Genomic DNA, 14591 nt, shown 5'->3' with positions numbered 1-14591 from the left:
AGCCACAACGGGAACTCCAGAAAAATGTAATGATTAATGTTAACTTTAAAAAAAGAATATAAGACTACACAGACTGTAACTTCAACTACTTAAAAATATGTATAAGAGTTCATGTATTTTACCAGCAAGGGAAAAAAAAATACTGATAAAAAATTAGCCATCATGTCAACAATGGTTATATCAAATAGAAAAAGTTAAGAAAGATTTCTCTTTTCTAGTTGTTTTTAATTTTATTCTCACAATGGTCATTTATTAGTCTTGTAATCAAAGAAATCAGGTAAAACGGAAACGTTAAATATCTTTACATATTAAATCAAAGATATATATAAGATTATATACAATATATAATCTTTATATATTAATCAAAGAAATCAGGTTCTAAAATATTTTGTAAAATGGAAAGTTAGATATCTATATATATTAAGAAGACTTTTTATTTGCTTACCTTTAGCTTTTACTGCAGAGTTACAGACTCTTGACAGAAAAAGCAATTGATGTCATTCTATGCTTATTTCCCCCTCACATCTACCTTGGTATTTTCCTCCTGTTTTACTTCCTACCTTGACCAGCGGTCCCAACCAATAATATTTGCTTGGTTTAATGGTTAGGAACCAAGAAAAAGAGACCACCTAATTCCTGTTATAAATGAAGACTATACCTATGGGGAATAAAAATGAGAAACCACACAGTAAACAGTAGAATTTGGAAAAAAAGCAAGAAAACAAGAAAAAATCTTAGAGGAGCTAAAGACCAGGTGTTATCAAATAATCTTTCATCAGGCTTTTATATCATATTACCTCAACACTTATTTCTATATGTTCATGAGGAGAAAAAAAGCAGTGTGGCTTATTTTCTCACCGAATTGTTGTTCTTAGTGTCTTCTAGACGTTCCAGGACTGATGTCAAATTTGGGTCATCGGAGTCCACAAACCATATTGGTGACAAAGATGGATAAGATTCCTGTTATAGAAACACCTATGTTAAACACATTTACATACAGGCTTACCTGGATATGCAATTAAACCTCACCATGAAAATGGCAAGATGATCATGAATTTAAGTAAAATATATCATGGGAAGAAAAGTAACATTAAAATCCATGTGTGGAGAAAGAAAATTTTTATGGACTATTTTAAACAAAAATAAAGTTTTGTGGTTTAATCATCTTGCTTGTTCCATGTTACATATTTTACAAGTCTTAAAAAAAAAAAAGACTTTACTCAGTAGGCAGTATGATTTTAAAAAAACAGAAGAGAATACAACTGCAAAAGTTGTTTCATCAAAAGCAGAAAAAAATGGTATTCAAGGACCAAGATGGGCTTACTTCCTTTTTAAAGAAAGGTCTATCATGGCCTGGATTCTCCAGCTTTAACTTTTTTTTTAAGGGCTTTAAAATCTGGAATCATAATAAATCCCTAAAAAGGAAGAACAAATTAAAAACCAAAAAACCCAACCTCGAAATACGTCTATAGAGTTAGCCACACTACTTTTTGCCTTTTAATATAATAAAGCTATATTTCTAAGCTTTATCTAGATTAAAATATAATTCTGAATTTTTAAAATAAAGCAAAGGAGTACATATCTGAGCACATGTTCTGAAATCCCTACAACTGCTAAAAAAAAAAAATGATTTTTTTAAAATCTTCTACTCACTATACTCCTTGCTTCTGAGTAATATAATTACAGAAGTTACTTTGAAATTTTTTTGTTAGAAAATTGGTCCCTAAAATCAATCCTATTTAATTTTGCCTTCTTCCTAGTAACTTCCCATACCTTCTTAGATTGCAAGGAGGAATGCAGTTTCTATAGGACAGATTTCTTAAATGAGGTTAAGATGACTTCTTAAACATAGCAGGTGTTGGAAAGGCAAAACAAACATAGACGGCTAGCTTAGGACTACACAGCTCTCTTTTGTCACGGGAGCTGGGCTCTGAGACAGGCATTCTCCTAGCAGAGCGACTATCTGTGTGCTCCAGCTCAGAGAGGTCAATGATGTTCTTGAACACTCTAAGAGCCTGCCTTTCTAAACTGGCCCAAATAATCCTAACCTCCTGGTATTTATACTCTTGTGTAATTCTCTCCCCAGACCCAATGACTCACTTCTAACAAACATAATATAGCAAAAGTAATGGATATCACCTCTGAAATTAGGTTATAGAAAGATGAGTTCTGTCTTGCTCCCCTTGATGAAAGCCAGCTCCCTTCAGAGAGGCCCAAATCTACTTGGCGAGCAACTGAGAGAAGCCTTTGACCAACAGCCAGCTGAAATCTGAGGCCCTCAGACCAACAGCCTGTGAGGAGATGAATCCTACCAACAACTTCATGAATGAACGTGGAGGCAGAGTCTCTCCCTGTCCAGCCTTGAGATTACTACAGCAGTGACCACCACCTTGACTGCCTTGTCAGAGATCTGGAACCAGGGAACTCAGGTAAGTCAAGCACGGATTCTTAAACCATGGAAACTTTGAGACATTTAAGCTGCTAAATTTGTTACAGAGCAACTGACAACTAATTCCAATATCCTAAAATTCCAATATTTCAGTCCATCACACAAACTGAGTACTATCAAGAAATGCTATTACTACATACATTTTTTATTTTTTTATTTTTTTTTATTTTCCCACTGTACAGCAAGGGGATCAAGTTATCCTTACATGTATACATTACAATTACATTTTTTTCCCCACCCTTTGTTCTGCTGCAACATGAGTATCTAGACAAAGTTCTCAATGCTATTCAGCAGGATCTCCTTGTAAATCTATTCTAAGTTGTGTCTGATAAGCCCAAGCTCCCGATCCCTCCCACTCCCTCCCCCTCCCATCAGGCAGCCACAAGTCTTTTCTCCAAGTCCATGATTTTCTTTTCTGAGGGGATGTTCATTTGTACTGGATATTAGATTCCAGTTATAAGTGATATCATATGGTATTTGTCTTTGTCTTTCTGGCTCATTTCACTCAGTATGAGATTCTCTAGTTCCATCCATGTTGCTGCAAATGGCATTATGTCGTTTTTTTTTATGGCTGAGTAGTATTCCATTGTGTATATATACCACCTCTTCCGAATCCAATCATCTGTCGATGGACATTTGGGTTGTTTCCATGTCCTGGCTATTGTGAATAGTGCTGCAATGAACATGCGGGTGCATGTGTCTCTTTTAAGTAGAGTTTTGTCCGGATATATGCCCAAGAGTGGGACTGTGGGGTCATATGGAAGTTCTATGTATAGATTTCTAAGGTATCTCCAAACTGTTCTCCATAGTGGCTGTACCAGTTGACATTCCCACCAATAGTGCAGGAGGGTTCCCTCTTCTCCACAACCCCTCCAGCACTTGTTCTTTGTGGATTTATTAATGAGGGCCATTCTGACTGGTGTGAGATGGTATCTCATGGTAGTTTTGATTTGCATTTCTCTTATGATCAGCGATGTTGAGCCTCTTTTCATGTGTTTGCTGGCCATCTGTATCTCTTCCTTGGAGAAATGTCTATTCAGGTCTTTTGCCCATTTTTCCATTGATTGATTGGTTTTTTTGCTGTTGGGTTGTATAAGTTGTTTATATTATTCTAGAGATTAAGCCCTTGTCGGTTGCATCATTGGAAACTATTTTCTCCCATTCTGAAAGTTGTCTTTTTGGTTTCCTTTGCTGTGCAAAAGCTTTTCAGTTTGATTAGGTCCCATGGGTTTATTTTTGCTCTAGTTTCTATTGCTTTGGGAGACTGACCTGAGAAAATATTCATGATGTTGATGTCAGACTACATACATTTTTTAAAGCAACAAGAGTTCCCTGGTGGCCTAGCAGTTAAGGACTCTGTTGTCACTTCTGTGACAAGGGTTCGATCCCTGGCCTGGGAGCTTCCATTTGCCACACGAGTGGCCAAAAATCCTAAAAATTAAAAAATAAAAGCACAATTACATATGTTGATTTTTAGAAGTTAACAAGCTAACCATTACATGTTTTCACCCTACTAACATTAACTCTATTCACTTGCACTGTTTTCTATTATGTATCAGGGAAAAGCCATCATTAGCAGTATTAGCTGCAGTTAGGTTCTAGTCATAGAAAAACAATTTTGCAGAAACAGTTTTAAAGAAGTCTTGCTTTGAAAACTATAATCCCAATTATAATATAATTGATGCTACAGAAACTGGTTGTTTTTAAAGCATTTTACCAAATGTTCTTCAAAGAAAAAAAAAAATTGCACTGAAGTAGGACATCATTACATCCATTCAGTAATGGTTTATTTTTGTACTCTCCTTTGTAAAATTCTTACTGTGTTCCAAACCTCTTTAATGCTAAAAGGTAGATTCTCTTCAAAATTAATCCTATTCTTAAAGAGAATTACTTATTGAGTACCTCACTGTCTTCAAATTCTTCATTTGGGAACACACCATCCAAACCTTTTTTATTGGAGTTCCCGTCGTGACTCAGCAGAAATGAATCTGACTAGCATCCATGAGGATGCAGGTTCGATTCCTGGTTCTGCTCAGTGGGTTAAGAATCCGGCGTTGCTGTGAGCTGTGGAGTAGGTCACAGATGCGGCTCAGATCTGACGTCCCTGTGGCTGTGGTGTAGGCCAGCAGCTGCAGCTCCGATTCGACCCCTAGCCTGGGAACTTCCGTATGCTTTGTATGTGGCCCTAAAAGGACAAAAAAAAAAAAAAGCCAAACCATTCTTATTGTTTTATATTTGTATTTTCTTTAGCCTTAAAAAATTTTTTTGAGCTTCATCGTGTATATTAGCATTTGCATAGTAAATTTCTGCATAAGCAGAATAAAATATGAAATGTTGCTCTGTACTAAAACCCCTCAAACTTGTATGAGGAGAATTGGAGGAAAAAAAAAAAAAAAAAGAACAAACAGAAATCAGTCACTACCTATGCCTTATTCTTCTAATCCTATACCTAAGAAGACAGGATACATAGTAAGTCGGTCCAAGCAACTATTTCAACAGTTTTCAAAGTGGGACCCTTAGACTCCTGGATCCAAACTATTTCTACAAGAATACTAAGACGTTAATTGCCTTTTCCAGACAGACATTTGCACCAATGATGCAAATATAATGATGGGTAAAATTGCTGGTACCTTAGCACTGATAAAGGTAGTGACACCAAACCATACTGGAAGTCATGGTATTCACCATCACGCATTCAAGGTGTTTAAAAGTAGAAAGTGCTAAAAGAATTTAAAGAACGCCTGATGAGGCAGCTGTTTTTCTAAAGCTCAACCCTCATGTCTCCTAATATTGTAAATGATGAAATGGGAAGCACACAGGAGCACTCCTACAGAATACTTGAGAAAAAGCACTTGTGTGACTGAGATGTGAGCTGAACTAACCACTTTCATAGAACACCATTTTCACTTGAAAGAATAACTGACAAACGATGGTTATTCCAACTTAGGTTTCTAATGGATGTTTTCTCAAAAAAGAATGAAGAGAGCCCATCACTTCAAGGAAAATAAAGGCAGTATTTATTGCCAATAGTAAAACTCAAGGTTTCAAGCAAAAATTAGAATTGTGCCAAACATTTACTCACCAATGTGAGCCTAATGGCTTCCTAAGAGTATTCTGATGAGGTTGATGGTGATATTAATGAAAATAATGTTTTCATGTTATATAATGAAATGTCTCAACATTATTAAGAGTTGAGTGAACCAATATTTTCTAACTGACCAATGAATGATGTCATAATATTATGCATGCAAAGATAAAAAATCCATTCAAGGTTTAAGACAGACCAAGTTTTGGAGTTACCTTGTGGTGCAACAGGTTAAGGATATGATGTTGTCACTGCAGCTGAGGTCACTGCTATGATACAGATTCGATCCCTGGCCTGGGAACATCCACATGCTACAGGTATGGACAAAAAAATAAACAAAAAAGCAAAAACAAAAACAACTTTTGGGGTAGGAAACTTACATGATCTAAAATGGCTATTAAAATATTCCTCTTTCCAACCAAACATCTGTGTGTGAAGTTGGATTTTCTTCTTAATTCAACCAGAACAACATACCACAAGAGACTGAATGTGGAAGCAAATGACAGACCAGACATCAAAGAGATTCGCCAAAAAAAAGTTAAATTGTGCCACTACTCTCACTAAAGCTTTTTGGCTTAGAAAAAATGTCATTTTTCATAAATAAAAAAAAATTGTATTAACACGTTTCACTTTTATATAAAAACATTTATATTAACAGGTAACAGTTTATCTTAATGAATATTTTAAATATTTGTCTTAATTTCTAATGATAAATATTGATAGATAACCTTAGTAAAGAAAAACTCCCTGGGCCATCAAGACATTTTTAATAATGTAAAAGAGTCCTGACTCCAAAAACTGAGAACAGCTGTTTGCCTCCCCACCCCCAACCCTTCGCCCTTATTCTCAGAATTTCTTCCTTGGAAGAAACACCCTTTCACCACTCTGTTAATGAGGCTAGTTTTCCATCTTCCTACCTCCATCCCTTGACCCCAAATCTGATCACACATCTCTACCAGCCCATCCTACCCCTAAGTGGTTAGCTGTCAGATGAGCTAAACCAGGCAAATCTGGCTGGGCTTTCTCTGGGACTAGAGCCCTTTAGAGATTGAACCATCACAAGAAGAATGTTGGCCAATCGGGGTACCAGCATTTATCCTGCCCAAAGAGAAAGGGTTTTGTTTTGTTTTTAAAGGAACCAATTTATTTTCTAGAGGGTCACAGATATTTATTCTTGGTACCATAACTGTGAGAATGCCCATTTCACTTCACACTTGTTAATATGTTTATCAACCTAATAAATAAAAGTTGCTGCCTCGAAGAAAAAAGTAAGTTCCTATACAATATAATTTATTACAACATCTCCAGAAACCAACTGATCCATAAGAACAGAAAGCTATCACTTCCAGGAAAATTTCAAAGTACATTACCTATATACATAAGGATTTAGCTCTAGCTAGCATTATTTAAAATAGAAAATAGAAACCACCTTCATGTCCAATAGTAGGAGACATGACTAATTCAATGCTACAGTCATATAACAGGACAGCACATGATTGATAGCTGAAGACACTGTATCACAAAGATATACATTAAGTGAAAAATCAGACAAAATAATCTGATTTTTTAAACTTTTTATTTATTCATTTATTTATTTTTGTCTTTTTTCCTTTTCTAGGGCCACTTCCCACGGCATATGGAGGTTCCCAGGTTAGGGGTCCAAACAGAGCTGTAGCTGCTGGCCTACACCTCAGCCACAGCAATGCCAGATCTGAGCCACGTCTGCAACCTACACCCCAGCTCAAGGCAACGCCGGATCCTTAACCCACTGAGCGAGGCCAGGGATCAAACCCGCAACCACATGGTTCCTAGTCGGATTTGTTAACCACTGAGCCACGACGGGAATTCCTGTTTTTTGTTTTTTTTTTTTTAAAGAGAGAGGGAATCTATATAAACATGAGAGAAAAGATGACCAAATGACAAAATATATACCAATATTTTGACAGTGGTGTCTCCTGAGTAGTAGAATTACAGGTGATTTTTTTTTTCTAGTTTTAAACATCTGGTTTCCAGATTTCTAAAATAAGAATGTCTTGTTTTCCACATTATAAAATATCCACTACCACCACTTCTGGAAACTAAACCCTCAGCACAAATTCTACATCATGTTCAAGGCTTGTTCAATGTAATATTTAACAGACAGCCTACAGGAGTTTCCATTGTGGCTCAGCAATAACGAACATGACTAGCATCCAAGAGGAAGTGGGTTCCATCCCTGGCCTCGCTCAGTGGGTTAAGGATCCGGCATTGCTGTAAGCTGTGGTGTAAGTCACAGATGCAGCTCAGATTCTGAGCTGCTGTGGCTGTGGTGTAGGCCGGCACCACCACTGTCACTGCCAACTTGTGATGTTGTGTTGTCCTAATCTGAGGCAACATAACTCAAAGTTAATCAAAGTAACCTCTTTGCTTGTCATTGCTTGAGGAATTTCTGTCTTGTCCAGAAATAACTTTATTTTCTACATAAATCCACCAAAAGACTGATATGTGGCTCTTTATCAAGCATCAGCCAGCAAAACTGCCTGCCAGAATGCTCAGTTTCTGGTTTAGACATCTCCAAGGATGACATAGCCATCTCCAAGGATTTTGTAACTTTTTAAAAAATTGATACACATACTTCTTGTTGAAGGTTCAGAAATACAACAGTTGTAATTCTTCTGGAGAAAAGTTATGGGACACATTATCTTTGAACTTTGCTGTGCAATAAATGTAGGATGAAAAATGAAATAAATTAACAGAATTACCATATGGAACCTTAATAAAATTCTAAATGATCTGACAACACAAAAAAAAGCTACCAAAAAAAAAAAGAAAAAAAAATTGAGAGTTCCCATTGTGCCTCAGTGGATAAGAACCTGACAGTGTCTGTGAGGATGCAGGTTCAATCCCTGGTCTTGCTCAGTCAGTTAAGGATCCAGCATCGATGCAAGCTGAGGCATAGGTCCCAGATGCAGCTCAGATGTGAGGTTGCCATGGCTGTGGCATAGTCCGATTTGACCCCTAGCCCATGAACTCCCATGTCACAAATGTGGCCTTAAAAGAAATTGATCCCTGCTAATAACTTTACAAGAAAACGACATACAGCTAAGTATCTAACATGACCAGAGCCCACAGAAGCAGAGTAAAAACACTAACATTTGGTAAAGGAAAAATGCATACATACTCCTGTGATCTGAAAAAACTTTATTTGTTCCAAGTAGCAAATTACAGCTAATCAAAACGTCATTCTAATGAACTGAGGCAGAAAAAACAAAAGTGCTGAAGAGGATTCAAACCACCTAATCTGCAAAAACCACTGGTTTCCTAGGTTCTGAGTCTGCTTTGTCTTTCAGAATGATCTTTTGGAAGAGAACACAGAACACCATTACACTGGCCTTGGGAAAAAAGGGACCTCTGCTTTACCACTCTGGCTCTCCAATAAGGCTTTACATTTGGCACCACTCAACTAGCTAGTGTTTATCTAATACTATCCTTTCCAGGTCTAAGGAAGTTTAATAACAACAACAAAAATCAAGTTACTAAACAATACACATTCACAAAACAGAAACCTAAGCCTCCTCTTCACATATCTGTTCTTTTCAAGGAAGGGCATAAAAATGGAGATTAAGGAGGAGCGAATAATGACTAAGAATATGACTCTATATCATAAACTGGTCAAATGAATGGCAACAATGGTTCCTCTGGTTGAAGAGTACCAGTTCTGTGCTTATTAACTGACAGCTCTAATACTTCCAAAAGATTCTCCAAGAGTTCAGTTTGGAAAAATAACCATCCCAGGAGAAGAGACCAAAGAAAAGGTCTTGGGCTCTTTAGTCAAGTTTTGTTCATTATTTCCTTTGTATAACCTTGTCTGGGCTACTTTTTATCAGCGTAAAGACTAGAAACACGAAAAATTAAGAAATTAACAGCATGGGTTTAATTCCCATGAAAAGTTATTAAAAAGCATCCTATCCTCAAAAAGTGTTATTCGGCCACTTTCATATAACACTATCACTTTCATATCATAGAGAACATTATCACTGCTAAAGAGCTTTCCTATACAGGCTCTCATGTGCGACAAAAAGTATTACCTATTTTATAGAAAAGCACAGTAAAAGTAGTAATTTGCTTAAGGGCCCAACTACTAAGAAAAGACTTAGATCTTTTTTTTGTCTCAATTCAGAACTCTTTACATTTTTAATTTAGTATCTTGCTGTTAGGGTGGGAGGGGGGGAGGCCTTTTGGGCAAGGATGAATAGAAATTTAATCAGTTAAACAAAAAAATGTTCCACCACAAATAGTCTGGCAAATTACCACTCATGCAGAAAAAGTAATGACTTATGCTACACAAATAATAAAGTACGATGAGGTTTTGTTTACCAGCTAATTTGCTTGGGGAGCGGGGGGAGGATATTTTTCATTATAAAACTGTGATTCCCTACCAAGAATTCCCAGATGCCAGGAAGTCCTCAAAAGGTATAATGGAGTTGCCAAGTTATGCCAATATTTCAAAAGGATTAAAAGAAGTCCTACACTAGCTCCCAATAAGACTGCACAAGTTATTAAAATGAGCTGCTTTGTTTTCAGGTGTGAACATAACAACTGGATGTCAGCACTGACTGGCAATTAGATCTATTTATTGAAAATGGAAAAACAATACTTTTAAGTTTGCCTGACAATCTTTATCAAGAGTTCACAGAAAATAATTTTAAAAAGGACTCTTTGAAGTTGAAAATAGCACTCTTTCCCTTCATATTTAAGATACGACAAACTTATAAAACAGAAAAAAAAATTAGCTCCATTACCTTGGCCTAAAGAGTAAAACATCTGTTTTGTTTTTTACATCTTAAAGTTCTCTCACATGAAGTCAAATGACAGATTTCCTACAGAGCCGAAAGTGGCCTTTTAAATATGTATGCAATATCCATGACTTTCTTGATGTTTTCTTCGCACTTTTGACCAACTCCTGGCAGTTAATGGTAGTTAATGGTAGAAACAGCAAAAAGACCAAAAGAAAAAAAAAAAAAGATTTTGGTTCAAACAGAATACAGCTAGAATGATGGCCATATAGTCAACAGTACAAATATTTACTGAGTGGAAGATGAAAAGCATAATTATAGAATATTCTTCCTTGCCACCATAAAAAAGTCTTTAAAAAAAATCCAAAACTATTATAAAAAAACATAACCAAAGCATTAAATAGGAAGAACTCTAACAGTAAGAAAACACAATCAAAGCAGTGAACAATAAGGACTAAACAGTAAGGAAGGGAAACAGACATCAGCGTAAACAACATATGACTAGAAGAGCCTTGGGGATGGCCAGACATGTTAAGACAGATTGGGGTGGGGTAAGGGGCACATTCCATATGGAAAAAACTGCTGATACAGAAGCCTGAAAGAAATAGGGGGCGCAGTATCTTTAGAGGATTACTCAGAAACCCACATGCATGTGTGGAAGGAAACTAGAGAGGTACCATTCACTTAAACATTACAGAAACTGCCTAAGGATTCTTCCTGGTAAGCATGGAGAAGACAGGGCCTGGGATGCAGAAAAGTTCAATAAATATTTGAGAAGAAGAAGAAATTTAAGAGGAAAACCTTAAAAAAAAATCAACACCACTTTTTTTCAAAAAAAGCTAAAACTTTTTAGAGAACAGCAAATCACAGGAGACAGGTCCTGGCATTTGAAATCCAACCGTATTTTTTTCCTTGCTCTTTCCCCTCTAAGCAAATGGTATCAACAAGAGCAAACCATGTAGATTTTATCTAAACACTCAGCCATGCATAAAGAGTCTTTATCTTTTATACACCGAAATATTCACAGATGGAAGTGATATGTCTGGAATCTGCTTCAAAATAATCCGAGGTGGGGATAGATGAAATAAGATTGGCCCAAAGTTATCACTGTTGAGGCTGGGTACATGAAGGTTCTCCACACTAGCCAATTCTATCTAGAACATGTTAGATGTTTCCCCATAATAAAGTTAACACACATTCATAATACACTGAGCATCTACCACGATAATTATGTTCTGATATTGTGCCTTAATTCACTAACATCTCAACTTGAATAGTTTCTATTAGTGGTATACTAGTCCCCACCAAATCCTTTCACCAGGAGAATCTAATTCACTTCTTGGCTCTATTCCCTAATCCAGGTCATCACTCAGTACCTTGAATGCAGCTGACTCTATCAGCCTCCAATATGGTTCTCAATGGGGCACTGCCGGCACTTGAAGTGAGATAATTCTTTGCTGTGGCAGACTGCCTCAACGTTACATTTGACATCTCTAAGCCCTTGGCACTAAATGCAGTACAGCAACACCACCATCCAACCCCCACTGGGATAACCAAAACCACACACACATTTCCTGATGCCACCCACCACAGAGAACCACCCCTAGTCCTGGATGGCAAACACATCTTTCCATTTACCTGAGAAACTTAGCAACTCCCCCATAAGCCTCCAAATTCAGTCTGTCATTCAAATCAGCCCTTTTTCCTGGCCAGACCTCAACTTCTCAACTTCTGAATAATTACCACTCAGACTTAGTCTCTTTATTGTCACCTACTTCATGTTCACTCACTACTACTTCCTGTTTTCCATTCTTGGAAAATCTCCTTCACCAGCCTATAGCCTGGGCTTCTCAAGTTGCATTATAACTCTTCTACAGCTAAAACCGTATTTTCCCAAGCTTCGGTGTCCTCTGCTGAATGCCCTTTCACTTTCCAAAATTCTCCTCACCTGTAAAAGCCCAATTCCACAATCAGCCTCTCCTCAAGGCCTTCTCTGAAAGGCCCCCCAACCCCACTCCCATCAAGCAAGTTAACTGCTTTGTTTGGTTTTCATAATGATATCACAGAACTTGGTCACACTTTGTTATATAAAACTCTCCTCCCAGGAAAACTCAGTTCCCAAAGCAGGGACTGCTCTATCCAGTTTTGCAAAACCAACAAAACAGCTATGTACAGCACTTTAGTGTTTTTTTGTTTTAAATATACACCTACTCCCCAGTATTCTGAAAACTATGTTAATGTTAATTATGATAATTTCAAGGCCTTTGCAGATTCCAGACCACCAGGCATGCTTTAGGCACTGAAGTACCTACTTAACCAAAGGGAGATTAAAGACGCAGGCTTGGTTTTCGCCATGTATTCACAGAGGAACGTGAAATCATCACGTGGATTCCCAGTTATAAAATTTTTTTAAATTCTGCAGTTTGGACCAATACCCTAAGTCAATTTCACAATGAACGGCCTCATCATACTTATTTAACACTTACTTTATGATGAATCGGGTTTCTCAGATGAAGAGAAAGAGTGAGCTTTAAAGGGTGTTTTCGGCTTTGGGACATAAAAGTATTTTTCTGGGCAGTAGACTCGAGCACGCAGCTCCCTTCGTCTGCTCCCAGTGTGAACGGCTTACACCCCGGAGGAGCTAAACAAACATACCCCCAGAACACCTGCCGCATCCAAGGTTCAATGCTCCTTCGGAAACGCGTTAGCGCGGAGCCAGGCCAGCAGAAGGGGGTGATTCAAACAGTGCCAGAGGCTGCACGCTCAACTTTTTTTGCCTCAAACGTGTCAGTTTTCGATATTAGTTTATCCTTCAACACAAACTTAAAAAATAGTTGGAGGAATGGGCAGAACCAGGGAGCCCCGACTGGAGAAGGAGGCGTTCAAACTTGAGGGCCTTTCGCCCGCCACGCCGGGTCTCTAACAACAGCCGGGGTAGACCCGCGACGCCGCGGCCCCCGGGCAGGCCCCTGGCTCTGGGCTGCCATGGCGACCCGGCGAGAGCTCGGCGGGCATGGTCTCCCTCCTCCGGGCGCGGCGACGGGGGCCGAGAAGAGCCAACAGCCCCAAACCCGGCCCCGCAGGGACAGCCGGAGAAACGCGCCGCCTGCCTCCTCCCACCCGTGCGGCACGCAGTCGCGCCGGGGCCTGGGCCCGGCCCCTCACCGGGGAAAGGGGCGGACCAGCCCCGCCCCGCCCCGCCCGGCCCAGCCCGGGGGTCCGAGGGGCCTCTACACGGCAGGCTCCCCTTTGTCCGGGCACTCGGGGCGCCCCTTTCCGCCCTGGCTCGGCCCTGCGGGGCTGCGGCCGGCGCCTCACCGTGATGTTGCAGTGGAGTGTGAGCGGCGGCGGCGGGGAGTGCGGGCTGCCCGGCGGCGCCGGAGGCGGCACCAGGAACTGGCAGTGAAGCTCATCCAGCTTCCAGCTGACGATGCGGAATCGCTCGTGGTTCTTGTCGAAGATGGACGCCAAGAACTTCAGCTCGGCCTTGAGCCCTGACACGGACATCTTCCCCTCATCTCCGGCGGGAGGGGTGCGGAAGCGGAGCCGGGCCCGGAGCCGCCGTCACGGCCGCGACCGCCCCGCGGGGCCGGCCCGGGCCGCGCTCTCGCGGCTCCGCCTCTCCCCGCCGCCGCGGCCCGCGTTAGATCGAGGCTAGAAAATGGCGAGGGGCTCTGAGGCCTTGGCGAGCGGCTGTGTGGCGGACTGGGTGGCTGCTCCCTTTGTAACTGACTCCACCGGCAGGAGGCGGCGGCCCGGCGGCTTAAAAGGGCAACTGCGACACCGCCCCCGCTACCGCCTGGGAAAGGGCTGCCCCCACCCCGCCCCCATCCCTCCCCGCCCCGGCGCGTCCTGCGCGCCCCCGTTTCCGGCGCGTGCACGCGGCTAGCGCGCGCGCCCGACCAGCCGCCCCCTCCTCGCCGTGACCCAGCCCCCTCTCGCCCGGCCCATCTGCTCTGCTCCTCGCGCCCGCGGACGCCAGGCTCGGGCCAGCTGGCGCTCGAGACCCTGATCGCCGGGAGGAGCCGGAGACCCCCGCGCCCCCGCCCCCTAGCCTGAGACCAGACACGTGCACGGCCTAGTGCGCCGGCCACGTCGGCGGGGCAGCGGACGCGCGCCGGCCCCTGGGGGCGGTGCTCCGCGAAGCGCTCAGCGGGCCACCTACTCACCTGACCCAGCTCCGGGCCCTGGTGGGAGACTGCCGGCTGTGGGCAGTGCTCTGGACCCAAACCGGCCCAGCTAGCTGCGTCTCCGCTAAGCCTCACCCTAGTCACCTAGCCAC

The 14591-nt window shown here is 41.0% G+C and overlaps 1 protein-coding gene across 4 annotated transcripts in view; it reads right to left on the bottom strand.

Annotated features, from left to right (window-relative positions):
- UBE2Q2 (ubiquitin conjugating enzyme E2 Q2) overlaps positions 1-14100 on the bottom strand; it is a 60538-nt gene extending 46438 nt beyond the window's left edge. Inside the window, exons 1-2 of one of the 4 annotated variants that reach the window (XM_047794959.1) lie at positions 13628-14099; positions 859-960 (exon numbers count right to left, since the gene is read on the bottom strand). In XM_047794959.1, the coding sequence (XP_047650915.1) occupies positions 859-960; positions 13628-13816 (291 nt within the window). In that variant the 5' untranslated portion in view covers positions 13817-14099. Of the gene's footprint in view, positions 1-858; positions 961-12795; positions 13444-13627 lie in introns of those variants that run through there. The other 3 variants (XM_047794956.1, XM_047794958.1, XM_047794960.1) reach the window with 3 other exon arrangements.
- Between the last annotated feature and the right edge of the window lie 491 nt (positions 14101-14591).

Source organism: Phacochoerus africanus, chromosome 9 (genome assembly GCF_016906955.1).
Source record: "Phacochoerus africanus isolate WHEZ1 chromosome 9, ROS_Pafr_v1, whole genome shotgun sequence".
NCBI lineage: Eukaryota > Metazoa > Chordata > Mammalia > Artiodactyla > Suidae > Phacochoerus > Phacochoerus africanus.
The sequence above is the reverse complement of the archived record's forward strand: the minus strand, read 5'-3'. Positions and strand labels throughout refer to the sequence as shown.